At 37.1% G+C, this 26,308-nt stretch overlaps 1 protein-coding gene across 3 annotated transcripts in view; it reads left to right on the forward strand.

Moving 5' to 3' along the window:
• Positions 1 to 26,308, forward strand: part of LOC114648337 (endoplasmic reticulum membrane-associated RNA degradation protein-like) — a 146,208-nt gene that overhangs the window by 76,226 nt on the left and 43,674 nt on the right. For all 3 annotated transcript variants that reach the window (XM_028797319.2, XM_051924257.1, XM_051924256.1), the window contains exons 14-15: positions 6,881 to 6,960; positions 17,413 to 17,547. In XM_028797319.2, the coding sequence (XP_028653152.1) occupies positions 6,881 to 6,960; positions 17,413 to 17,547 (215 nt within the window). The remainder of the gene's footprint in view (positions 1 to 6,880; positions 6,961 to 17,412; positions 17,548 to 26,308) is intronic.

Consider the following 26,308-nt stretch of genomic DNA (forward strand, 5'->3'; position numbering starts at 1 on the left):
AGGCGGCAGCTCACACCCCCTCCGTCAGGAGCAGGGAGAGAGAGAGAGCCAGAGAAAAACAATATGTGCCCTTTGAGCTTTTAAGTATGCGAAGCACCGTGCAGCATGTCCTTCAGGAAGCAGCTGCACACAGAAGGTAGCAACGTCCCTATCGTCTAGGTGTGCGAATAGCCCCCCTGCTCACACCCCCCTACGTCAGCGCAAGAGAGAGAGAGAGAGAAAGTAAGTTGGGTAGCTTCTCAGCCATCTGCCAATAGCGTCCCTTGTATGAAATCAACTGGGCAAACCAACTGAGGAAGCATGTACCAGAAATTAAAAGACCCATTGTCCGCAGAAACCCGCGAAGCAGCGAAAAATCCGCGATATATATTTAAATATGCTTACATATAAAATCCGCGATGGAGTGAAGCCGCGAAAGGCGAAGCACGATATAGCGAGGGATCACTGTACTTCCATACTTCTGTCTTTTTTTTTTTCTTTTTCCAGAAAATGACAGGATATATTTACCCTTTTTTGTTTTTCTCAGATTTCTTTTTTTATTAGGATTTTTATTCATTTTTATGGACAGAAAATATGTGTAATCACCTGCAATAACACAAACAAAAAATTAAACATTTTTTGCATTCTTTGTATTGAAATTGCACTTACATATATTTAGTAACTGGAAATTAATTAAACTTAAGGCATAATTGAATAAAAATATAACTTTAAATAAAAATGCTTTTTGCACCTTAATGTATCTGAACTTACCAAACTACAAAAGTCCTAAAAGTTCAATCAATGCAATTTATTTTAACTTTTAGCTGTGATCATTTGCCTTATTGCCCTTTCTGACCCACCTGCTCTTTGAAGTGAAGTAGCTGCTGTTTAGCTCACTGAAAGACTGGCTCTTTATAGTCTTCGAGAGGAGCTTCAGCAAGTATGTGATACTTCTCACATTCGATTGAGCTGACTGTGAAGCACTATATATGTAGGATAAACTAATGCTGTCTTGCCCTTGGAAATCTTTCCTGCAGTTGTCTTAATAATCATCAAACTTCACAGAAAGAAAGGGCTCCTTGTTTGAGGCACAGTGTACATGGCACTTAGCTGTGTACATGAATTTATCAGAAGTCTCTGTTTTGAGTATTTTTTTCACTGACCAACTTGTGTATTTATTTCGCAGGATAGACATCCTACGTGTTTTAGAAAATGATGCAGAACTTGAGTGGAATGCATCATGCAAGTGCTTAAGCATTTGTCTTCTATGTCACATGTCCTTCTGCCTTATCAGTTTCAGCACAAGCTCATTAGTTTTTGCACTTTCATCTATCAGATTGTAGCCAAAATCCTCTGTGATGTTGTATGCAGAAACTGAGACAGGTGGGTTCTGTCTAGAAATTATCAGGGATGTGCACACACAAGCAAATCAAACAAATCTTGCTTACATCTTGCCTGAAGAAGGGGCTTGAGTTGCATTGAAATCTTGCATACTGTAATCTTTTTAGTTAGACAATAAAAGGTGTCATTTTGTTTGATTTCTCATTGCATCCATAATGGCTAACATAGTTCAACACCCTACTACTACTGACAGGATTTACAAAGACGATTGAATTCATCCACATCACCTGTTGTACATCCCCACAGAAGTATTTGTAGTGATGCCAGGTTATTCCTGCCAAATCGTTGATATGACAAATGCACACTGTTAGTTATAACTTTTAACCCTTCCTGCTATGGTATCAGACAGTACTCTACAATGTCTGTAACCACTGTTAAGATGTCTTTAAGATTCAGCTGGTTGTTGTGAAGGTTTTGAAGTATTGCCTGTGAAATGGTGAAGCTGCAGTTCTCCATGAAGATGCCTGTTGAAATACAAAGACAATCAATAGGGTTTTGCATAAAATAAAGATGCAATTTATTTTTAATGACCCCTAAAATTTAAATATAGATGTTGTGGATATGAAAATGTTCATCATTTCAGCAATAGCTTAAACAAGTGTTCATGTGTAGCTTCATTTATAAATACAAAACCAGTAACAATAGGGGCTAAATAAAAAGTGTTATTTTTTTATAGTCAGTCATTATCCTATTACAAGTTAAATAGAATTTATCTTGTGCATTGGTTCAGTCACTTAAATACAGCTCATACAATTAGGCCTATTTATTTTACAAATTTACCAGGTTATCCAAATCTTCATGTTGCTCAATCTCAAGAACACTGCACTCATAGTTATTAGTGATTTCAGTAGTTATTGTAATTTTCTCAAGCGACACACATCTGACTCCATACACATCACCACAAAACAATTCCACAAACACACATCTTGCATTCGACAGTTTTGATGTTCCCTCTATTGTTACCTGAAGGGGCACTCTTATTGATCTTCATTTCTCCTTTTTCTTTAAGTGGGTTGCGAATCTGACGTGGTCTTTGTAAATTTCTTTTCGTTTCCAGACTACGGTATGTTGGTAAAACTTGCAGAAAAGCTGTTGTCCCGATTTATGAAAATCACAGGGTATTGTTGTGCATTGAATTTTGCAGTTAAGATTGTATTTCTTATTTATTTATTTACTTATTTGGAGGTTATTAGGGTACCTGATAGTAGACTCTGCAACATTTCCTTTTATTAGTCTCATTTAACTAGTTTAAAAAAAAACAAACAAACAAATTTAATTTGCCCCCAAGGGGAAATTTTGGCTTTTTACACAAGCTTGTTAAATAAACAAAAAAAAGAGTATATATATATATGTGTGTGTGTGTGTGTGTGTGTATTTGTCTCGAGGCACAAATCTGGGGAAGGTTACAGAAAAATTTCTGCTGCTTTGAAGGTCCCAATGAGCATAGTGGCCTCCATCATCTGTAAGTGGAGGAAGTTCGAAACCAAAAGGACTCTTCCTAGAGCTGGCCGGCCATCTAAACTGAGCGATCTGGGGAGAAGGGCCTTAGTCAGTGAGGTGACCAAGAACCCAATGATCACTCTGTCAGAGGAGAGGGGAGAACCTTTCACAAGGTCAACCATCTCTGCAGCAATCCACCAATTAGGCCTGTATGGTAGAGTGGCCAGACGGAAGCCACTCCTTAGTAAAAGGCACATGGCAGCCTGCCTGGAGTTTGCCAAAAGGCACCTGAAGGACTCTTAGACCATGAGAAAGAAAATTCTCTGGTCTGATGAGACAAAGATTGAACTCTTTAGTGTGAATGCCAGGCGTCACGTTTGGAGGAAACCAGGCACTGCTCATTAGTAACTATGGGTGGCAGAGCTTTCAGAGTGATAGTCTCCAAAATTTGGAATTCTCTCCCTCTCCGCCTTCGCGAGGAAAAATGTATTATTAATTTCAAACTTCTGTTAAAAACACATCTTTTCAATGAGTATTATTCTTTTTCGTGTATGTAATTTCTACTGTCTTGTTAATGTGTGTATTGAATTGTAAAGTGTCCTTGAGTGTATGAAAGGCGCTACATAAATAAAACTTATATGTGTATGTATATCACACACATACACTGTCAGGACACATACCATTATAATCAAAAAGGAAGAAAATTTCAAAAGAAAGAAAACTGTGTTAGGAGCTACAAGGACGTGCTGCTTCTCAGTGTGGCGTGCACACATACACACACATAAAAATGCTAGCAAGATGGCAATCTGCCGTGTATGTGCTGCTTTAAACAACTGCATAGTGAGCATGCTATTGTTTATTTTGGCAGTGAGAGACAAGGGCTTGCAATGTAACCTGATGATCAGTTAACATGAAGGGTAATGGGGCGTGGTGGGGTAAGAGGGCTATTATTTGGCAGAACATGTTACCTTTAAATCCACTAATAAATTGTTTCCATCTGTGCATAATACAGCTAAGAAAGCCTAAGCTCAATTTTTAAACACACTAAGTATAAATAAATCTTTTTTTGTGAATTTTAGTTTCTGCATTTAACACAATCATAGCAAATTTCTCAGTATGAATGTGGATTGTGCCACATGTTTCTGGATAGCGGTCTAAGGATCAGACGTTAGACATTGAATGAATAAATGAATATCAGTTTAAGTGCTGTCTCCTCTACACCACTCTCTCTACATCAAAGACTGCACCTCTAGTGGCCCATCTGTTAAAATGCTGAAGTTTGATAATGACACCAATCCGACTGGCCTGATTACAGACGGGGATGAGGTACCATATCAGAGAGAGATGGATCGGATTGCCAGCTGGTACGCTCACAATAATCCAATCTTCGCTTGATTTCCCTGATAAACAGTAGAAAAGATTGTGCATTTTAGGAGACACTCCTCTCGTCTTACACCCTTAGTTAAATGATGTCACTGTGAAAAGAGTTAATTCATTTAAATTTCTTGACATCACTTACACTATGAAGTGGGATGAAAACATAACTGCACTTGTCAAAAAAGCTCATCAGTTTATATTTTTCTCTGTCAACTTAAAGTTTAACCTGTTGTAATCAATGCTGGTAGTTTGTATATAGTTGTTATTGAAAGCATTCTCACGTTTTCCATAACATTTGGTTATGAAAATACACTAGCTCACTGGTGTATAGTGCCAGGAGGAGTGCCGTGAATTGTACATCGGGGAAACCAAGCAGCCACTGGCTAAGCGCATGTCACAACACAGAAGAGCTTCCTCGTAAGGCCAGGACTCCGCAGTCTATTTACATCTACAGGATAGTGGTCACTCCTTTTAAGATGAAGAGGTGCACGTCCTGGACAGGGAGGAGCGCTGGTTTGAGAGAGGAATCAAGGAGGCCTTTTACGTGAAAAAGGAACGACCATCTCTGAACAGAGGAGGGGGCCTAAGGGTACATCTGTCGCCATCTTACAATGCTGTGATTGCAGCCATTCCTCAACCCTCTATGAATGGTTCACACGTCTACTAATCAGTGGACAATTTGCATATCACTGATCAACTGGCCCTTTGTCAATGGTGCTAGTCTCTGTGATTAAGCAAAGGTACTGTTTATAAGGTTGGGGAAACCTGCAGTCAATTGAGACTGAGGAAGAGACTTGGATAAGTCTCGAAATATTTCTCCCAATTAAAAAACTTTGTCCAGATGAACAGAATCAAATTTCTAGGATTTCCTTACCTGGATTATTGAGCATGCATCGAGTCATAGACACATACGCTTTTTTTTTTTTTTCTTAGTGCAGTCACTATAGTTAAACATGGTACCTGATTTCTAAATTCCTTCATTCAACCTAAATTATGTTGTTTTTTAATTTTTCGATTTATATTATATTGACTTGTTTGATACGTTACTGGGTGGGGCTACAATTGTACTTTATTATATTGTTTTATATACTGTATTTATTTGTGTTTTATGCAATATTTTTCAGTACGACTGTTGTGGTGGTGTCATACCTTGTATATTGTGCTGTTTAAGTGTATTTACCTTGTTATGTGTATGGAGGTAAGGCCAAGAGACATTCCTAGTAATTATGTTGCCTTGTGATAAAATTTCAAGTTCAGTTATTAAATAATGAAAATGATCATATTTTTATAAGAGGATCCATTTTAATACAGTATTTAATTCTTAAGAAATGGATACAGATTCCATTTGTTGAATTTTTATTTAATACTTAAAGAGAATGATGAGGAAAGGTGTTCATGAAACAGCTAACAAGAAATAGCAGTAAATAACCCGGCTGCCCCAGTGACCCTCTGTTAGAGAATGTTTACCATTTATACCAGGCCCTCGTTGGTTCCCAAACTTATCAGCTGTTGGTGAAAACATTCCAATGATAGCAGAAAATCGCTTCAACATAAAACAGTGATTTCATCTAAAACATGTACTGTACAGTAGCTATAGTGCCTGTCCAGTGTGGCTGAATTTGAGAACAGTGGCTGGGGTCTATGGTGTATAATAGAAACGGCTATCAGTCTATCTGGAAACAGATTAGTTTATCTTAGAAACTTGAAAGTCTTTTGTGCATTTAAAAAGAAATGAAAGTGCAGTTATTATTTGTATATACCTTCTAATCTACCCTGTGAAATCAGATAAATAAAATTACATTAGATTTACAATATTACTGATTTAAATTTATTTCAGTTTGTTCCCCTATTACTTCTGTTCTTAGTCAACAGTATTTGTTTGAGTATACGTCCTTAATGTGTTGTGTTGCCTTGCTAATATCACAGACATTAACATAAAAGTATTCAAGAACTTGTGTGCTAGTTACACATAACATTTTTAGAGACCTATGTTTAGTACTAGGGTGTTGTACCGTGTTAGCCATTATAAATGTAGAGAAAAGCCAAGCAAAATGACACCTTTTATTAGCCAATAAAAGGTGTCATTTTGCTTGGCTTTTCTCTAGAGACCTATCTTAAAATATTTCCAAATGAAATCATATATTTACAGGGTATTGCTGGTTTGCTGTCATTGTAATATTTCATTAAAACTCACACTTGATAAAGAAATCCCTGTTTTACTCTTTTTCAAACTGTTTCAAAAGCCTTGATTACAATTTCAGAATGTAAGCATCCTGAAATAGCAAGAAAATATATGGATACTTCTTTCGCTTACAAACTGATTACAAAGTAGTGGATCATAATTGTGCTGCTGAGCATATTTTCTGGTAAATGGTTGCATAAATAAATACTTTACACCACTTAGTTAGCACTAGGATAAAATTAGTCAGTAAAACTATAGTCTTTTTCAAATGTGGGCATATCTGTGGCAAATGTTTGTTTAATAGGTACTAAAATTAGAGCTTTTAAATAAATATACAATATGTTAATTTTCCTTTAAACGCTTAATGCTTGAAACATTTTAAAGTAACATTTTAATTGCTTCAATTTATATACATACTTAATATGTTACTGTTTTATATTTCTTTTTACTCAGTGATGTAACTTTTAATAACTCCTACATTTTAATCTTGTTTTGGTTTAGGTGCTGAAATGCATTAAACAACTGCAGGATCATAATGATTTACCTAGGCCGCCACAAGATCAAATTGAAAGAAATCCAAGGTATGCTGTGGTGTCTATTCTCAAAATATGTATTATATCAGAAGATAAAAACTAACCTTAAAATGCATTTGCAAGAGAAAATTTGACATTATGTATTATTATTTGACCCTTAAGATAAGGATTAAGCTAATTTTTTTGAAATGTACTAAATATTCTAAATAAGTAGGTAATGAAAGAACATTAAATTTGTGTTTCTTGTATTTTATTACAAGTTCAGGTCTTATACTACATTTCAATCTTAAGAAAAACGCTTTAAAAATTCCAAAAAATATTGAATGTATATTTCATAATCCAAGGGAATGATAAACAAAGGGAGCAATAAAGTAGTATAGTAGTTAATGAGACAGAACAAAATAATCTCTGGTGCTTCAGGGATCCTCTTTAAGATAATTTTTCACTTGGACTTTTTTGGATTCTTGGACATAGGAAAGCTTTGTCTCTCTTTTATTAGAAGACATCCATAACCCTTTACCATCATTGTAAACATATTACAATAAAAAGTAAACACCAATTATATGCAATTATTTCTAGGCCATCTCAAGTACACCATAAAGACCTGCCCACTATTTGATTCTGTTATACAGTATATACTTTATAATGAAAATTCCTTGTAATTGATGAGTGGACAATATTTTACAAATAAAAAAAAATTGGTGCATAGTATGACCACTTATGTTATGTGATAGTAAATATTTTTTGTGCCTAGTTTGCATAATGTGTATGAGCATGGGGATTTGCCAGTGTAAAACTTTGCAGCTGTAATATTAATGTCAATTGGGTATTGTGCCTATTTTATTGTGGGACCACCTACTGTTTTTTTTTTTTTTTTTATTGTTTTACAGTAGACCCCCACATCGGCATATAGTGGCATGCAAAATGTTTGGGCAACCTTGCTAAAAATGTCTGTTACTGTGAACAATTAAGTGAGTAGAAGATGACTGGATTACCAAAAGGCATAAAGTTAAAGATGACGCATTTCTTTTCAACATTTTATCCATGATTAGTGTATTGTTTTTGTTTTGTACAATTGTACAGTGATAAAAGGAAAGGAGCACCATGCAAAAGTTTGGTCATTAAAGATATTTGGGGTCTCAGATAACTTTTTCCAAGATCTCAGACCTTAATTAGCTCACCAGTGCTATGGCTTGTTCAGTCATTGTTAGAAAACCCCAGGTGATACAAACACAAAGTTGTATAAATTCTCTGACTCCTCAGACCTTGTCTCATCAGCAGCCATGGGCTCCTCTAAGCAACTACCTAGCACTCTGAAAAATAAAATAATTAATGCTCACAATGCAAGAGAAAGCTGCATGAAGATAGCAAAGCGTTTTCAGGTAGCCGTTTCCTCAGTTCATAATGTTGTTGCAGTTAACATGAACAGTGGAGGTCAAGTTGAGGTCTGGAAGACCAAGAAAACTTGTGAAAGAACTGCTAGCTGGATTGCTCGAAAGACAAAAAAAAAAAAAAAAAAACCCTGTTTGACTGCAAAAGACCTTCAGGAATACTTAGCAGCCTCTGGAGTGGTGGTGCACTATTCTACTGTGCAGTAGCACCTGAACAAATATGACTTTCATGGTAGAGTCAGCAAAAGAAAACCCTGCTGCATCTTAGCCACAAAATTCAGAACCTGAAGTTTGCATAAACATCTAAACAAGCCTGATGCATTTGGAAAACCAGTCCTTCTGGACTGATGAAGTCAAAATAGAACTTTTTGGCTACAGTGTGCAAATGTACTGTATGTCTGGAGAAAAAAGGGTGCAGAATTCCAAGATAAGAACACCTCTCCAACTATTAAACATGGGGTTGGATCGATCATGCTTTAGGCTTGTGTTGCAGCCAGTGGCACAGGGAATATGTCATTGGTAGAAGAAAGAGTGGGTTCAAATAAATACCGGCAAATGCTGGAAGCAAACATCATACCATCTAAGAAAAAAATAGTTGATTTAAAAAGAGAATGGGACCTATAACAAGAAAATGATCCAAAACACTCCTCTAAATCTACAATGGAATACCTCAAGAGGCACAAGCTTATGATTTTGCCATGGCCCTCACAGTCCCCCGACTTAAGCATCATTGAAAATCTGTGGATAGATCTCAAAAGAGCAGTGCGTGCAAGATAGCCCAAGAATCTTGCAGAATTGGAACCCTTTTATAAGGACGAATGGGGAAAATACACCAAGTAAAAACTGAAAGACTCTTAGCTGGCTAAAATGCTGTGATACTTGGCAAAGGGGGTGTTACTAAGTACTGACAATGCCGGGTGTCCAAACTTTTACTTCAGGCCCTTTTCATTTTTTGGGTATTTTGTACCTGTGAATGGTGGAAATAAAAATGTAATCTTGCTTAAAATATTAAATTAGATAATAAGTCATCTGTATGCCTTTTGGTGATCAGTTCATCTTTTGCTCACTTAACTATTAAGACATTTTAAGCAAGGGTGCCCAAACTTTTGCATGTAACTGTATGTTGGTGCTTGGCCTGTCTCGGTTTGCATCAGATTATTATTGTTCCCTTCAGGGCATTACCAACTGCCAAAATACAGCAGTACAGATTTAATTACTACATAAATTGTAATCCTGATAATCAACTGCTATCTAGGAAAAAATACAGGCTTTGAATAGTAACATATTCAAGGTAGAATTACATATTTTTTAGTTATGAAACTGCATGACTTGAACAGTGCTGACCACAGTTTAGCCAGGTTTTTGGTCGAAAGCACAAGGTTGTCAAACAATTAAAATATTATTTCTCTCCCTACTTTTTCTTTTCTGAAGAACACATGCATATTCTCTAGTAGCCTTTTAAAATTTTGCACATCAGCCAGAAATGGTTGCCCAGCCTTGCCTTTTGGTGGTGAATGAAGTTTAATGTCATGTACAGTTAGTACTGTGGTAGCCACTAACCCATCAAATAGTGCTGAATCCTTTGTACACTTTCTATACCATGTACACCTGACTTAAAATATCTGTGCTTTCAATGTGAGTTTTTCTAAATAAAAAAAGAACCCTTTTCCCTTTTGGTTATGATTCTTCCACTTAAAAAGATAGGATGGTGGACTAGTAGTACAGCTGAAATCATTACCATAAGATTGTTAATTTTGAAATTATGTTCCTTCTGGTATTATGCCAGACGGATGTTAGAAGAATACGTTTTGGATGCTTTTATCCAAAGTGACTTACAAAAGAGGCCAAATATAATCGAGTAACATCAGCCTGGGAACTGTTGTGAAACAGGTATTACAGAACAAGGTTACAAAATTAATCTTCACAAGCGAAAAGCTCTAATCCAAACAGAGGAACACAAGACTAATTAGTCTTACCTTAAATATAAAAAATATAACCATTCAAAATATTATCAATTTGAAAGATCTTTGCAGATCAAGAGTCTTGAAATGCATCTTAAACACACTGTGGGTAATTCATTCCACCAGCTATGAGGTACATGTGCAATGAGACTAGATTGAGATTTGATGCTATGCAGAGTTTATATCACCAAACACCATTCACTAACAGACCTGAGTGGGTGAAATGGAGCTTAGGGCACTTTGTATGATTGCTCAGGCTTTAGAGGCATTGCTTAACTCCCTTTGTAAACTACCAGTATTTCACAGTTTTCAAGTTGTATTTTGTTTTACCTTTTTATTGTGATTTGGCAAAATGTTTTTTTTTTTTTTTTTTTTGCAGTCAGGGATGATAATAATACACTGCTGTTATTGAATAGTGCTGCAATAAAGCATGACTGCCAAGCAAGCTCATAGCTCTTGTAAAACAAGGTGTGGCAATTGTTGTTATCCCCTGTTCTGCTACTGAGAGTTTAGTCTTATAGTAATGATTCTTTACATTTATACAGTATAGCGCTTTTCTCTCTACCTAAAGCACTCCCCACATAGGGGGGACCTGAGACATGAACCTATGGTCTCCTTACTATGAGGCAGCAGTGATACCACTGTGTCACCTAGCCCTGCATCTACTGTTTTAGCATCAGCACCCCATTGTGGTTTTAATTTGCCTGGGTAGATTAATTTATTTCTCTTTTTTGGTTTTGGTGCTTGTTTAAGAGACATTGTGGTCAAGAAATGAAAGAAAAAAAAACTTTTACTAGACAGAAGTTTGTCTCAATTATCTTTGCCTGATATTTAGATAAGACCAAATCCAATCCTTTCTTCATATTTAAACACTGTTGTAACTGTTATCAAACTGCGCAGTTTCAATCAGAATGAAAAAGATGTTTGAAACCTATGGTTTAAATCTGATTATTGTATCCTATTTTTAGCAGTTTTGTTAGAGTTGTGTAGTTTACACATCAAAGAGTGGGCAAGCAATATGACAAAAAGGCCTTAAAGGAATTTCTGTTCCATAAATTATTCCACTGATCTGCAGTGTGTGCTATGCTACTTTGAAAAGCTCTGCAATTTCAGACACTCAGGTGACAGTGTTATAAGCTAATTCACTACTGCTCTAAATATTCACATGTAAAAATTAAGTTTCGACACTTTACAGCTCAGTGTGATAGGAATGCATCTTAAAAAGGCTCATTATCGCAGATGCATAATAGATTTTGTTAAATGCATGCTGTAGTTGAGCCAATTGACAGATGCATACATACATACGAGGGGGTACCCAAAAATAACCGGAATCTGTACCTGGCGCGCACTCAAGACTTATTTGCGAAATTCACTGCTAGGTGTAGCATACTTACAGTATTCTGTGGCAGTCTGCCAAGTGGTGTTGCTCTGTATTGTGCATACGGCATTTTGTGTCGGTTTTGTGTCGACTTTTGTGATGGGTGATCTTAAAGAACAGAGTCTACGTTAAGTTTTGTTTTCTCTTACGGAAAACAGTTGCTGAAATTGTAGTGATGCTTGTGGAAGTTTTAAGTAAAAACACAGATCTAAGAGTGGATTTCGGGTTTCAAACAAGGGTAAATGTCACTTGAAGACCAACCAAGATCCGGCTGACCTTCCACAATTAGTAATGACGAAAATCTTGAAAAAGTCTGCAATGTAATTTACAAAGATCATCGTCAGACTATTAAAGAGATTTCTGAATTGACTTGTGTGTCGTGGAGTTCTCTCCACCTTCCCTACTTGCCTGATCATGCTCTGAGCAAGTTTTTCTTGTACCCGGATATGAATAAAATAACTCTAAGGAAAGCGATTTTTGTACCATGGAGGAAGTCAAAGAAAAATCACTGTAGGCATTGGGCAACGTTCCTCTTCAGCAATTTCAGAAATGTTTCCACCAAAGGAAAAACCTTTGGGACAAGTGCATTAATTCACATGGAGAGCACTTTGAAGGAGACTAAATTTTCAGTAAGTAAAAATTATTAAAACAATTTTTTTTTTTTTTTTTTTTTTTTTTTCAATTCCGGTTATTTTTGGGGTACCCCCTCATACATACATGCATACTTTAGTAATCCCAAAGGGAAGTGTTACAGCAGTGAACATGCACAAATCTACACCAAGTACAGTGGAACCTCTGGTCACAAATGTCTTGGACCACGTACAAATCGGGTTAAGAACAAAATGTTCGCCAAACTTTTGCATCTGTTCACGACCACACACTCGGGTAACGAACAAGCTAGTTTCCCTTCTGGTTCATATGTGCCGATGATTCCCGCACGTGTTCAGCCTCTCCCTGTGCAGCGAGTGAGAGAGAGACTGAGAGACAGACCTGGCTGGCTGTGTAAGGCCGAGAAGGCAGGTCAAGAATGCACCGGGCTTCTTTTTAAAGAGACTGATTCAAGCATTGTTTTAACCTTGCTGTATTTAATGAAGACTTTTTTCTATGGATTTTAACCTCCTCTTCACTTCTGTTTACAATGATCGGTTCGTAGCATGCATTGTTGCAATGTTACTTTTCTTGGTTGTTTATTAAATTACGGATTTTTCAAATGTTCATGTTTTTCCCTGTGCTTAAAACTCATTAAAAATATATTTACATACAGTTCGTACGGTCTGGAATGGATTAATTGTATTTACATACAATCCTATGGGGGAAATTACTTCGGGTATACTCAACATAAAACCGTAAGATGCCAATCAATAAATATACCCAGAATTTAATTCTAACTTTTATATTTCAATTGCAGGAAAAAAATGTGTAGTCAGAGGTTATGTTGTAACATTTAAAAACTTACAGTAGCACTCCCTGAAGCAACAATCACCCTTTCAACTGGTTCCTCTACTGGCTAGGGTGTTACGGAAATAATTTTGGGAATTGTTCATGAAAGCCAGTGATTTAGGCAACATCCTTCTGTGTTACTACCCTCAAAGTCTAAGCTAGTGCCTATATTAGAGCAAGCCTTCCCAGTGTAACTTTCAAATCTGTTGGCATTTATTGTTTTCGTGCTAATGTTCTAACATACCATTGCATAAAAGAAAACTCATTCAATACAGAAATGTTATGTTCATTCTAAAAACTGAGTTATCTCAGGAAATGCAGTCATCTCCCTCTCTTTTTGTAATGGGCTTCAGTGTGTATATAAATCTTATCCAGATTTCTTCAAATAATTCTACAGCAAAGTCCAGGATTATGAAGTCCTTTGCTTCCTTGGCTGTGGTCAGCATTCATGACTCCACGATCAGTAAGACAGCAGAAACAAAATTCAAAGCAAAAGTAATCCGTCAGACACCAGTAAAATATTTTTTTTGGCAAAAATCACATTCTTTGGAGTAGTATTCTGTGCACAGATGATTCATAACTGAAACTTTGTGACTGGTATGAATTTGATTATGTCTTGACAAAAAGTAATAAATCCCTCCACAATGAGAAACTCTCAGGAGTAGTCAGATTATGTTTGTAGTGCCATAGTTTCTTGATGTTTTGCCGCATTATGGATCTGGTTGAATATCCAGGTATTTTATAAGGAGGATGTCAAGCAAATTGTCTGTGAGCAAAAGCTGTTTGGTAATGTATGAAGGCAAAATCTGAAATACACTAGCAACTCTTCCTTCAAGAATTCTGATGTAAAGTAGTGTTTTGGAAAAGCATAGTCAAAGTCCAGACCTGAAACCCAGATAAATTAATGTAGAAATGCTAGAAATGATCAGTTAAAGGTGAGAACCCACAAGATGTAACCAATTATGGAGTTCAAGAAAACAGTGCTCGAGGCTAATACATACAGACTCATACACATTATTGATTCTGCTCATTCTTTTACAGTAGAACATGCATGAAAAACTGATGTTTAAACACAAAGTATACATTCAAATCCCTTCTATACTTATGAAAAAAGATCAACTTGTAATAGTTATTATAAGTCCATAGACCTTGTAACAATGCAATTGCTGAATCAATTTCATAATCATCAAGGGGATCAAATAACCCATTCAGTAGTCCAATTGCATAGTTAACCAGTTAGCAGATGTGTAAATCCTATTCCACTTAACTTTTTTATAGCTTGACATGTACAGACTGAGCTTTGATAATGTTTTTGTAAACTTCTTTACTCACTAGTAATCCTCACTCTTAACCCTCTTCACTCCTCCCGACAAATATCTTTTATTCTTTACCCATTATTAGAGAAACCAGGCAGGAATGCCCTCTATCTCCTTTGCTTTTTAAATTATCTTTCAAACCTCTTGCCCCCAGCTTAATATCTGCTATTACTGTTTTACAGTTCCCATCATATAATGTGTTTATACAGTGGGTACGGAAAGTATTCAGACCTCCTTCAATTTTTCACTCTTTGTTATATTGCAGCCATTTGCTAAAATCATTTAAATTAATTTTTTTCCTCATTAATGTACACACAGCACCCCATATTGACAGACAAAAAAAAGAATTTTTGAAATTGTTGCAGATTTATTAAAAAAAGAAAAACTGAAATATCACATGGTCCTAAGTATTCAGACCCTTTGCTCAGAATTTAGTAGAAGCACCCTTTTGAGCTAATACAGCCATGAGTCTTCTTGGGAAAGATGCAACAAGTTTTTCACACCTGGATTTGGGGATCCTCTGCCATTCCTCCTTGCAGATCCTCTCCAGTTGTGTCAGGTTGGATGGTAAACGTTGGTGGACAGCAAATGAGAATCGTGAGGTCAAAGGAACTGCCTGAAGAGCTCAGAGACAGAATTGTGGCAAGGCACAGATCTGGCCAAGGTTACAAAAAAATTGCTGCACTTAAGGTTCTCAAGAGCACAGTGGCCTCCATAATCCTTAAATGGAAGACGTTTGGGACGACCAGAACCCTTCCTAGAGCTGGCCGTCCGGCCAAGCTGAGCTACCGGGGGAGAAGAGCCTTGGTGAGAGAGGTAAAGAAGAACCCAAAGATCACTTTGGCTGAGCTCCAGAGATGCAGTCAGGAGATGGGAGAAAGTTGTAGAAATTCAACCATCACTGCAGCCCTCCACCAGTCAGGGCTTTATGGCAGAGTGGCCTGTCGGAAGCCTCTCCTCAGTGCAAGACACATGACAGCCCGCATGGAGTTTGCTGAGATGGTGAGAAATAAGATTCTCTGGTCTGATGAGACCAAGATAGAACTTTTTGGCCTTAATTCTAAGCGGTATGTGTGGAGACAACCAGGCACTGCTCATCACTTGTCCAATACAGTCCCCACAATGAAGCATGGCGGTGGCAGCATCATGCTGTGGGGGTGTTTTTCAGCTGCAGGGACAGGACGACTGGTTGCAATCGAGGGAAAGATGAATGCGGCCAAGTACAGGGATATCCTGGACAAAAACCTTCTCCAGAGTGCTAAGGACCTCAGACTGGGCCGAAGGTTTACCTTCCAACAAGACAATGACCCTAAGCACACAGGTAAAATAACGAAGGAGTGGCTTCACAACAACTCTGTGACTGTTCTTGAATGGCCCAGCCAGAGCCCTGACTTAAACCCAATTGAGCATCTCTGGAGAGACCTAGAAATGGCTGTCCACCAACGTTTACCATCCAACCTGACAGAACTGGAGAGGATCTGCAAGGAGGAATGGCAGAGGATCCCCAAATCCAGGTGTGAAAAAGTTGTTGCATCTTTCCCAAGAAGACTCATGGCTGTATTAGCTCAAAAGGGTGCTTCTACTAAATACTGAGCAAAGGGTCTGAATACTTAGGACCATGTGATATTTCAGTTTTTCTTTTTTAATAAATCTGCAACAATTTCAAAAATTCTTTTTTTTGTCTGTCAATGTGGGGTGCTGTGTGTACATTAATGAGGAAAAAAATTAATTTAAATGAGTTTAGCAAATGGCTGCAATATAACAGAGTGAAAAATTGAAGGGGGTCTGAATACTTTCCGTACCCACTGTATGTGGATAATGTTCTCCATTACTTAAATACTATCCTGTCTGATGTCATCCTTTTTTAAAAACTCTTCAGGACTTTTGTGAGTGTGTAAGATTTCAACAGTAACTGGACTGAAGCTTTGACTACCATTACACCCAACTTAAAATGCTTCATAAGCTTTAACATAGTCCCCATAAGCATAAACTAATGGACCTCACCAATGTCTTACTCTGACATTGTTGTCCCATTGGTATGCTTGACTCTTTTCTCCATTGCTTTCCTATTTTTTCTTTTGGCCTTTTGTATATCTGTCTATTTTCTTTTCACTCTTCATATAGTTCTTTTACAACTCTCAATGCAGAACCCTCAAAGCTACATTTTAATTCTCACCAACGTAAATTATTCTGTGTTGATACTCTGGCAGCCAAACCGTGTCTTGCTTCATGTTAGAAACCCCCCAAAGTTGTTAGTTTACAAAATTAGTTTTGTTCTTCTATTTAATTATGCTCGGACTGTCTGCATCACAGATTTCTGGTGCCTAGCAAATCAGTCTTCAGCTCAGTTATTCATATCCTAGTGTGTTGCTGCTCCATGATCAAGTGTTTCTTCAGTGCTAGTGTCATTTTCAATATTGGCACAGAATGTCTGTAGTTCCCCATCTGTTTTTTCTGGGAAGAATTTATTCTACAATATTTTCCCCTTGTTTTAGGCAGAATGGGGTGAGGTGGGTTGGATTGGGTTGTTTTACTTTTATGACTGTGTTCCCAACTATATTTATCATTGTTACTTTATATTTACCTTAATATACAAAAAGATTAAAAAAGGCAATTTCTTTTTCATACGAGAATTGGACATTTGTAACTTTAATATCTAAATATATTTTTTTGTTGTTTGTTTCACTAAGTTCCTTTTTATCTAATATTAGAAAAAATATAATTACATTCTTTGTGTAAAATATGCAGTAATGAAAAACTATACTGTATAAATTTTATATTTCTGCAAGGTTTTTTTCCTGGTATAGCTTATGTTTGTAAGTTGGAGACATGTCTTGAAGCTGTTCCTCAGAGAAGAGTACTATGTAAGAATAACTGAAGTGGAGGAAATATATGCCTCCTAGTTTTATTCACTTATGCCAAATCACAGATTCAAAGATTTTTATTTCTCATATACCTATTTAGTATAAAATTATAATCATTCTGTGGCATTTTTCTGTATCTGTTCACCTTAGATTTCAGTCTTCTGAACTTCAACTGCATACTAAAGATACTACATTGAAGAGAATTATTTTTTGCATACAAAAGCATTTTCCTGAGGAACACAGAGATGCACTGATTGTGGAGGAATATATTCAGGACAATTCCAAGTATGTATATTATGTACTAATTATGATTTTTGTTTATGCATTGGTTTTATTATTCCTTGGCCAGCAAACTGCTGAAAAAATTAGTAAAAAGGAAAATTATTTTTATATCATATACAGTGATTTTATACCATAAATGTGGCTAAAATTCTACCTGAAATTTGCTTTTTATTGTGTTCAGCAAATAATAATAATAATAAAAATAAGTGTTCTGGAAATCATAGCAACTATTTCTAAAAGTGTTTAATGGGGCATTTTACATTTATTGTTTCATATTCACTGTTTTTTGAAGGTATAAGTATCTGTATGTGTGAGGGCATTTCAATGAAATAGTTATTAAATCAATCTATTTCATATGGCCCCATTAACAAAAGATTCCAGCAATAAAAAAGGTAATTTACAGAGTAAACAATATTATCATATTGCATTAACCTCCTTAGCGTTAACATTTTTTCTCAAAATAACATGTAAAAAGCATTGCATTTTTTGGCTTGAAAAATTGCATTTTTATTAAATCTCATCTTCCTACTGTAAAAGGTGAAAAACACTAAAAGTACAAGTCAAAAGTATAATAATGATACAAATAATAATGAGTAACAATAATATGAAATTAATAATAATAATGATGATTATGCTTCTGCTAATACTGTATATACTTTCAAAATGTCTTTTGTGTGCTATATCTTTGAATGGGAAGCTGCTTAGATGTATGGTCATTTCCCAGACACTGTTGAGTGTAATAGTTTGTCTCAACAACAATTCTTTTGATTATGTCATCATCAAGAATTACTTCAAGTAAGTGAATCTTGGCTGTCAACATTGTTTTATTCCTGGGTGCCCTAGAAAAAAACAAAACAAGGTGGTGCTGGATTATTTGAAGCAGGGTCAACAGAAACCCAAATGCGAGCATTACTTTCGAATTCATCAGAATCACGTGCAGAATTGCTGCCCATTTCAATTTCACTGTCTGAAAACAGATTCACTTTGTCATCACTACTGATGAGAGGCTCCTCAACATCACTGCTTGTATCACTGTAAAGAATGTGCAACACCTGGACTGCTGGAAAACTTTTCTTATGAGACACCATTATGAGACTAGGAGAAGATGCGTCTACACTGTTGCCTGGGTAACACTGGGCCTGACACTTATGTAAAACATACATATACTGTTGCATGATTAACGCTGTTAGCCTTTTTATAGCCTGAGTAATCCTCGGGGCTTACACAAGACACATCTATACAGTTGCCCTAGTAATACTCAGGACTAACGCTTTTAGCGCTGTTTTCATAGCCTGCAAGACGCTCGGGTCTAACACTAATGAGGTTAAATTAAGAAATAGGATATGGGTATAGATGTAGGATATGGGTTAAGATGTAAACCCCTCTACTCTAATTAATCTAACAGTAGCTTTAATATCTGACAAATTGCTCTTGAGGTTGCATGCTTGGGGTTACTTATTTTAATTTTTGATGTACTTGATATTTTTGTTTTTCATTTTGTAGTCCTGTTTTAGTACTATTTACTAATTTTAAAAACCACTTCTTTTTTTCCTTAGTGTTTACTTTGTCTTGGTTTTCATTTAAATAATCTCATACACTCCAAAGCAAAAAATACTTTGAAGTATTGGGGGAAGAAGGGATGGGCTTTGTTTAACACTAGAATTACCAAAGCCTGTGAAAAAAACTTGTAGATCCGTCCCACCTTAAATCCCTTCGCACCTCTCCGTCAGCGTCTTTTGTCCTGTAAATGTGTCCATAAGCACCAAGCAGCCTACTAATCACATCCTCCCACCGCTGCACAGTTTTCTCAGGTCAAGTCTGTTTACCTGCCTGTCAGTTGCTTAGAGTTGTTTAGAGTGAGAAGTCAAACAAAATGACACCTTTTATAAATACTATATCATTATTTGGAACACATGCATTTCATGTGTGTTCCGTGTCTACAACAGTCTATGTAAACACATAGTTAAAACAAACTTTTTCCTGTTTTAGTAGTAATTGACAAAATGTAGACATGAAGTGTATAATGTGACGGATCTACGAGTTTTTTCGTAGGCTTTGGTAATTCTAATGTTAAGGTTTTGATGGTGTGTTTTGTTTATATTTACATGTCAGAAGCAAATACACCCCATTGAATGTTTTTTCTTTTTCAACATTTGTGAACATATCAAGATTTTATCTTCTTTTAAACAGTATCTATATGTAAAAATGATATCATATAACAAACATGATTCCACTTTTACATTTTGTAGTCCATTGTATAGTTTAAATAAACATAAATGCAGATTTCGCTTGTGGAAAAGGTAAGTACACCCCTACATTTGTCACTACCTCAAATACCTAAAATTAGAATCTGGTGCTCCAGATCTGATGCAAATGATTAGAACATCATTTGAGAGGATCTTAGAGGAATGTGCCTTATTTAAGCCTCAGGCATTTAGTTTGAGTTGCTTTTTGAACTAGCTGAGTCATTCAGAAAGAAGGTTCTGGACACCTATGAATTTGAAAAGTTATTTAAAAAGATCTCCAAACAATTGGAAATCAACCATTCCACTGTGCGGAAGTAATCTACAAGTGGAGAAGATTACAAACAACTGCCAACTTGTCCAGGCAAAGCCACCCCAGCAAGTTCAGCCTGAGAGTAGATTGCAAGATACTGAAAAAAGCCTCTAAGATCCCCAGAATTGCATCATGGGACCTAAAGGTAGTTCTTGCCAAGGCTAAAGTCCTAGTGTATGACTCTACCATTAGAACGGGATTGTGCAAAGTAGATCTACATTTTTACCAAGAGGAAACATTTGCTATCCAGAAAGAACATCAAGGTAAGACTAAAGTTTTTCTATGAATACCTAAGCAAAGACCAGGGGTCTCATTTATAAAACTTGCAAAAGCACAAAAAGAGGCTCAAAATATACATATGAACTATCCCACACAAATTTTGGGATTTGTAAAAGAACGTTTTTAGGGGAATGTGCGTATATTTAAGTAACTCTGACTCGCGCTTTATTCCCTTTTAAGAAGGCCAATGTAACATAATTGCACTGAAGAACTTTTTTTTTGTTTTTTCATCAGTTTATATCGGGCTACTTGTTATCCCTTCTCTGGGGGCTGCCTGATAGGTCAGTAATATCTCAATCGAGCTTCACTCCATCATGCCCACTGTACTTTAAGCCATGAAACAACTGGTAAAGCACTACAGTGCATCCAGAAAATAATATTCACAGTGCATCACTTTTACCACATTTTGTTATGTTACAGCCTTATTCCAAAATGGATTAAATTCATTTTTTTCCTCAGAATTCTACACACAATACCCCATAATGACAACGTGAAAAAAGTTTACTTGAGGTTTTTGCAAATTTATTAAAAAATTAAAAAATCGAGAAAGCACATGTACATAAGTATTCACAGCCTTTGCCATGAAGCTCAAAATTGAGCTCAGGTGCATCCTGTTTCCCCTGATCATCCTTGAGATGTTTCTGCAGCTTAATTGGAGTCCACCTGTGGCACATTCAGTTGAATGGACATGATTTGGAAAGGCACACACCTGTCTATATAAGGTCCCACAGTTGACAGTTCATGTCAGAGCACAAACCAAGCATGAAGTCAAAGGAATTGTCTGTAGACCTCCAAGACGGGATTGTCTCGAGGCACAAATCTGGGGAAGGTTACAGAATAATTTCTGCTGCTTTGAAGGTTCCAATGAGCACAGTGGCCTCCATCATCTGCAAGTGGAAGAAGTTTGAAACCACCAGGACTCTTCCTAGAGCTGGCCGGCCATGTAAACTGAGCGATCGGGGGAGAAGGGCCTTAGTCAGGGAGGTGACCAAGAACCCGATGGTCACTCTGTCAGAGCTCCAGAGGTCCTCTGTGGAGAGAGGAGAACCTTCCAGAAGGACAACCATCTCTGCAGCAATCCACCAATCAGGCCTGTATGGTAGAGTGGCCTGACAGAAGCCACATGGCAGCCTGCCTAGAGTTTGCCAAAAGGCACCTGAAGAACTCTCAATAAGAAAGAAAATTCTCTGGTCTGATGAGACAAAGATTGAACTCTTTGGTGTGAATGCCAGGTGTCACGTTTGGAGGAAACCAGGCACCGCTCATCACCAGGCCAATACCATCCCTACAGTGAAGCATGGTGGTGGCAGCATCATGCTGTGGGGAGGTTTTTCAGCGGCAGGGACTGGGAGACTAGTCAGGATAAAGGGAAAGATGACTGCGGCAATGTACAGAGACATCCTGGATGAAAACCTGCAGCAGAGCGCTCTTGACCTCAGAGTGGGGCGATGGTTCATCTTTCAGCAGGACAACAACCCTAAGCACACAGCCAAGATATCAAAGGAGTGGCTTCAGGACAACTCTGTGAATGTCCTTGAGTGGCCCAGCCAGAGCCCAGACTTGAATCCGATTGAACATCTCTGGAGAGATCTTAAAATGGCTGTGCACTGACGCTTCCGATCCAACCTGATGGAGCTTGAGAGGTGCTGCAAAGAGGAATGGGCGAAACTGGACAAGGATAGGTGTGCCAAGGTTGTGGCATCATATTCAAAAAGACTTGAGACTGTAATTGCTGCCAAAGGTGCATCGACAAAGTATTGAGCAAAAGCTGTGAATACTTATGTACATGTGATTTCTCAGTTTTTTTATTCTTAATAAATTTGCAAAAACCTCAAACTTTTTTCACGTTGACATTATGGGGTGTTGTGTGTAGAATTCTGAGGAAAAAAATGAATTTAATCCATTTTGTCCATTTTGAAATAAGGCTGTAACATAAAATGTGGAAAAAGTGATGCGCTGTGAATACTAATATAATATTTTTAAATATTAATTTTGGCCATGTGCCAAATTAACATCATTCTGGACCAAACTTTTTAAATGCCGTTCAGACATCCTTGGTGTCACAATCCCTCCTAACCCATTAACAGCTGTGTTTGGTGTACTTACAGATGGGCTTAAAGTGGAGAAGAACAAATAAACTGTAATTGCCTTTACTACACTATTGGCACTTAGACTTACCTTGCTCAACTGGAAGAATCTTAACTCTCCTCTTTTAAGTCAGTGGGTAACTGATGTCTTATACTATTTAAAATTGGAAAAAAATCTAATTCTCACTTAAAGGATCTGTGCAGAACTTTTTCAATACCTGGCAGGATCTAATTAATAACATTTTAGATTAGATTATGCTCTTAAAGCACTGAGAAAAGAAGATTCTCTCTCCATTTTTTTTCTTCTCCATTTATCTTTATCCGCGTATTAATTCATAGATTTACTTATTTTTACTAGGTTTAAGTTTTAATCTGTTGGCCATGCTCTCTTTCTCAGGGGAGGAGGTTGATTTGTTTTCAATCCTATTTTTGTAAAAATTTATCTATTTTTTTTTTTTTTTGTTCTTTATTTCATCTTATACGATTTCTCGTATTAGAAATTTGTTAGTTTTCGCATACCCCTTGGGGTTAGAGCGCAGGGTCAGCCATTGTACAGCGCCCCTGGAGCAATTACAGGTTAAGGGTCTTGCTCAAGGGCCCAGCAGAGTAGGATCTCTTTTTGGCAGTGACAGGGATTCGAACCGGCAACCTTCTGGATACTAGCGCAGATCCTTAGCCTCAGAGCGACTGTGCAATTACAATAAAATCAATAATAAAAAACAAAAAGATTTATAATAGTGCAATTGTCTTAAATGTATATCTAAGTTAAAAAAAAATGTTCATCTAAGCAGGGCTGCATGGTGAATTTCCAGGAAATATTTGGCAAATAAGGTCACCAGACGAACATGGCATATTTGTTGTGAAAAACATTTTGGTGTATTTCACTGATCAGCGCTAATTATGACACACATGCCTTAAGGTTTAACCTCACTTAACATTCTTTGTCATTGAAATATGCTCTATGAGTTTCTACTTTTCCTGGCTTGGGATGCATTGTCTGCATTTAAGGTATCCGGAAAGTGATATATTATGTATATGCTCCAGATGCATTTAATTCATTTGCTTAGTAGTATTCTTCATTAATAAGTAAAAGCCATGAGTGGCCAGACATAAAGCAACCACTCATTCAGTAGAAAATAATGTTAAAATGTCAACCATCAGATACTCTTTGCCACCCTCACTTACCATGGCATCACTGGGACTTCCTTTGGGTGGTTTCAGCCCTACCTCTTGGGCAGATCCTGTCATCTGTCCTGGCATGGAAAGTTGTCAAGGGTGTACCAGTTGAGCTTTATGGGAATTGGGGGGGTCGGGGGGTTGCACAAACAATTATGCACCCTATACACCTTTTTACTAAGCATTATTATCCTATGGTTTATCTAATCTCACTAACAGCTCAACCTGTCAATGATGGACCTTCTTTTTATCCCAGCTTGTCCATCTATTCAGCACTCTTATCTCTGTTCAGCTCGGTTCATTGTCACTAACACCTGCCAAGTCGGTACACAGTCACAGGGTGGTTATTTGATTACCACCTCTCTTTCAAGGACCGTGTTACTATGGTCTCTCAGTCTTACAGATTCACTGTGTACAATATCCACTAAATTGGATTGTATCTGACAGAGTATGTAGAACAACTCTGGGTCCAGGCTCTGGTCTTCTCACAGGTGGACTACTGCAACGCTATGCTGTCAGGAGCTCCAGCATGTGTCACCAAGCCACTGTGGATTATTCAAAATGCAGAGGCACATTCTGATATCCAACTACCCAAAGCAGGCACGTGCCACTCCACTCTTCAGATCACTGCACTGGCTTCCTGTAGCAGCATGTATTAAGTTCAAATCCTTGATGCTTGCCTACAAAGTAGTCCGTGGGTCTGCAGTTATCTTTATGAGATCATTTACACTTTCTTGACCCCTCAGGACTGCTTTGAACGGTGTCTGATGATGCCATCTCTGCATAGTATGAAATCTCAGTCTAGACTTTTCATGAGTACAGTATCTCTTGGCTGGTAGATTGAGCTCCCCACCTTCATTAAAAATTCTTACTCCCTCTGTGTATTTAAAAAGCATTTGAAGACTCTTGTGTGATGAATTTTATTTTGAGCTTTTCACTTGTGGCAATAAATTTTGTACCTTTTTCCTGTAACAGTTGTTCATAAACCATTCCCAAACTGATGTTACTTGACTATGCTGATCTCTTTTTAAGTCCCTTTGGATAAAGGCATCTGCTAAGCAAATAAATTTAAATATTACTGCTTTTCTGCATGGTGCAGAAATATTTCCTTTACAAACATGTGTGCTGCTATACTGGAATTCCTTGCGATTTGTGTTTTTGTAATTATTGTAGTGTTAACATTTTATTTTTTGTGTACTATAAATCAACAAACTGATTTTTTTTTTTTTTTTTTGGACAATTTCAAGAATTTGTATTTGTGATATTTTGAAAAAGGTCTGTATACAACAGATATGATTTTATGTAGGAAGTGTTCACTGTTGTGAATTTTGTTGGTAAAATACAAATGATGTCTATTCCAAAGAGTCATATGCATACTATGCATACTAATAATTGCTCTCTGGGTTAGCAATGTGACTGTGGTTGCCTCAACCAACTTATGCCACATATGACTTGACACACTGAATGTTTCCTGAGGAAAATATTTAAAAATCATAATTGTATTAAAAATCATTATTTTATACACATCCATACAACATAATGATGAATGTCTTGCTGGCAAAGTCATTGAAAGACTATTACTGGATTCTTCACAAATCGGCTCTTATGTGTATTCTTCAACCATGGCATGTCTGAACAATTATAATCAAACTTTGCGGAAAACAAGAAATAAGCTGTTCTATAGTAGCATTGGTGCTTGACCAACTATTGGAAATATTCATCCATCCATTATCCAACCCGCTAAATCCAAACACAGGGTCACGGGGGGTCTGCTGGACCCAATCCCAGCCAACACAGGGCACAAGGCAGGAACCAATCCCGGGCAGGGTGCCAACTAGTGCTGGGCGGTATACCGGTTCATACCGAAAACCGTTTATTTTTTTTATGATATGGATTTTTCTTATACCGAAACACCGGTTTAAATTGCCTAAACGTCGTTCGGAACGTGGCGCAGCGGGAAACTGTTCAAGTGGGGACCTTTTTCACTGCTACACCGCTAAACACAGATTTGTTGCACTAGGGCTCTTTTTCACTGCTACACCACCAAATAGTGGGCGGTAGCATAGGTATGCCGTGCGGTGAAAATGGACAGAGAGCCGAAAAAAAGCAGTCACATCTGTCGCCTGGAGATGCTTTAGTTTTAAAAGGTCAGATGTGTAAATACTGTTTCTATACTACTGGATAATACTGCAAGCCAAGTTGTACTTGTTTTATTTGTTTTCAATACAGTGTAATGTGCCTGGGTACTGTGTAATAGTGTGACAACATTTTGACTTTATTCTCGACATTTCCACTTTAATCTTGACGCTTATGACGAGAATATATTCTTTTGACTTTATTCTCGTAATTTGTCATTAAAGTATAACATTGTAAACTGAACTTCATCATAAAATGAATATTTAATTTACTAGATTTTCTCAAACCCCGTCATAAGTTATATAGCACATTAAATGCTTTGTGTTAAGTGATTCGTTCAGAGATGGGCGCAACTCTGAATGGATGGCATAATTAAACATGTATAACGAAGATATTTTTAAAGTTCTGAGCACTCCGTGGGCTAAGTTTATAACTAGTTTTAATTTCACAAAGACGTTTATCGTGTGGTGATTGGTTATGTGGTGAAAGAAAAAGGAAGGATAGGAACTGGGGTTTTGGTAGCCTACGTC

The sequence above is a fragment of the Erpetoichthys calabaricus genome, chromosome 3 (genome assembly GCF_900747795.2).
Source record: "Erpetoichthys calabaricus chromosome 3, fErpCal1.3, whole genome shotgun sequence".
Lineage (NCBI taxonomy): Eukaryota > Metazoa > Chordata > Cladistia > Polypteriformes > Polypteridae > Erpetoichthys > Erpetoichthys calabaricus.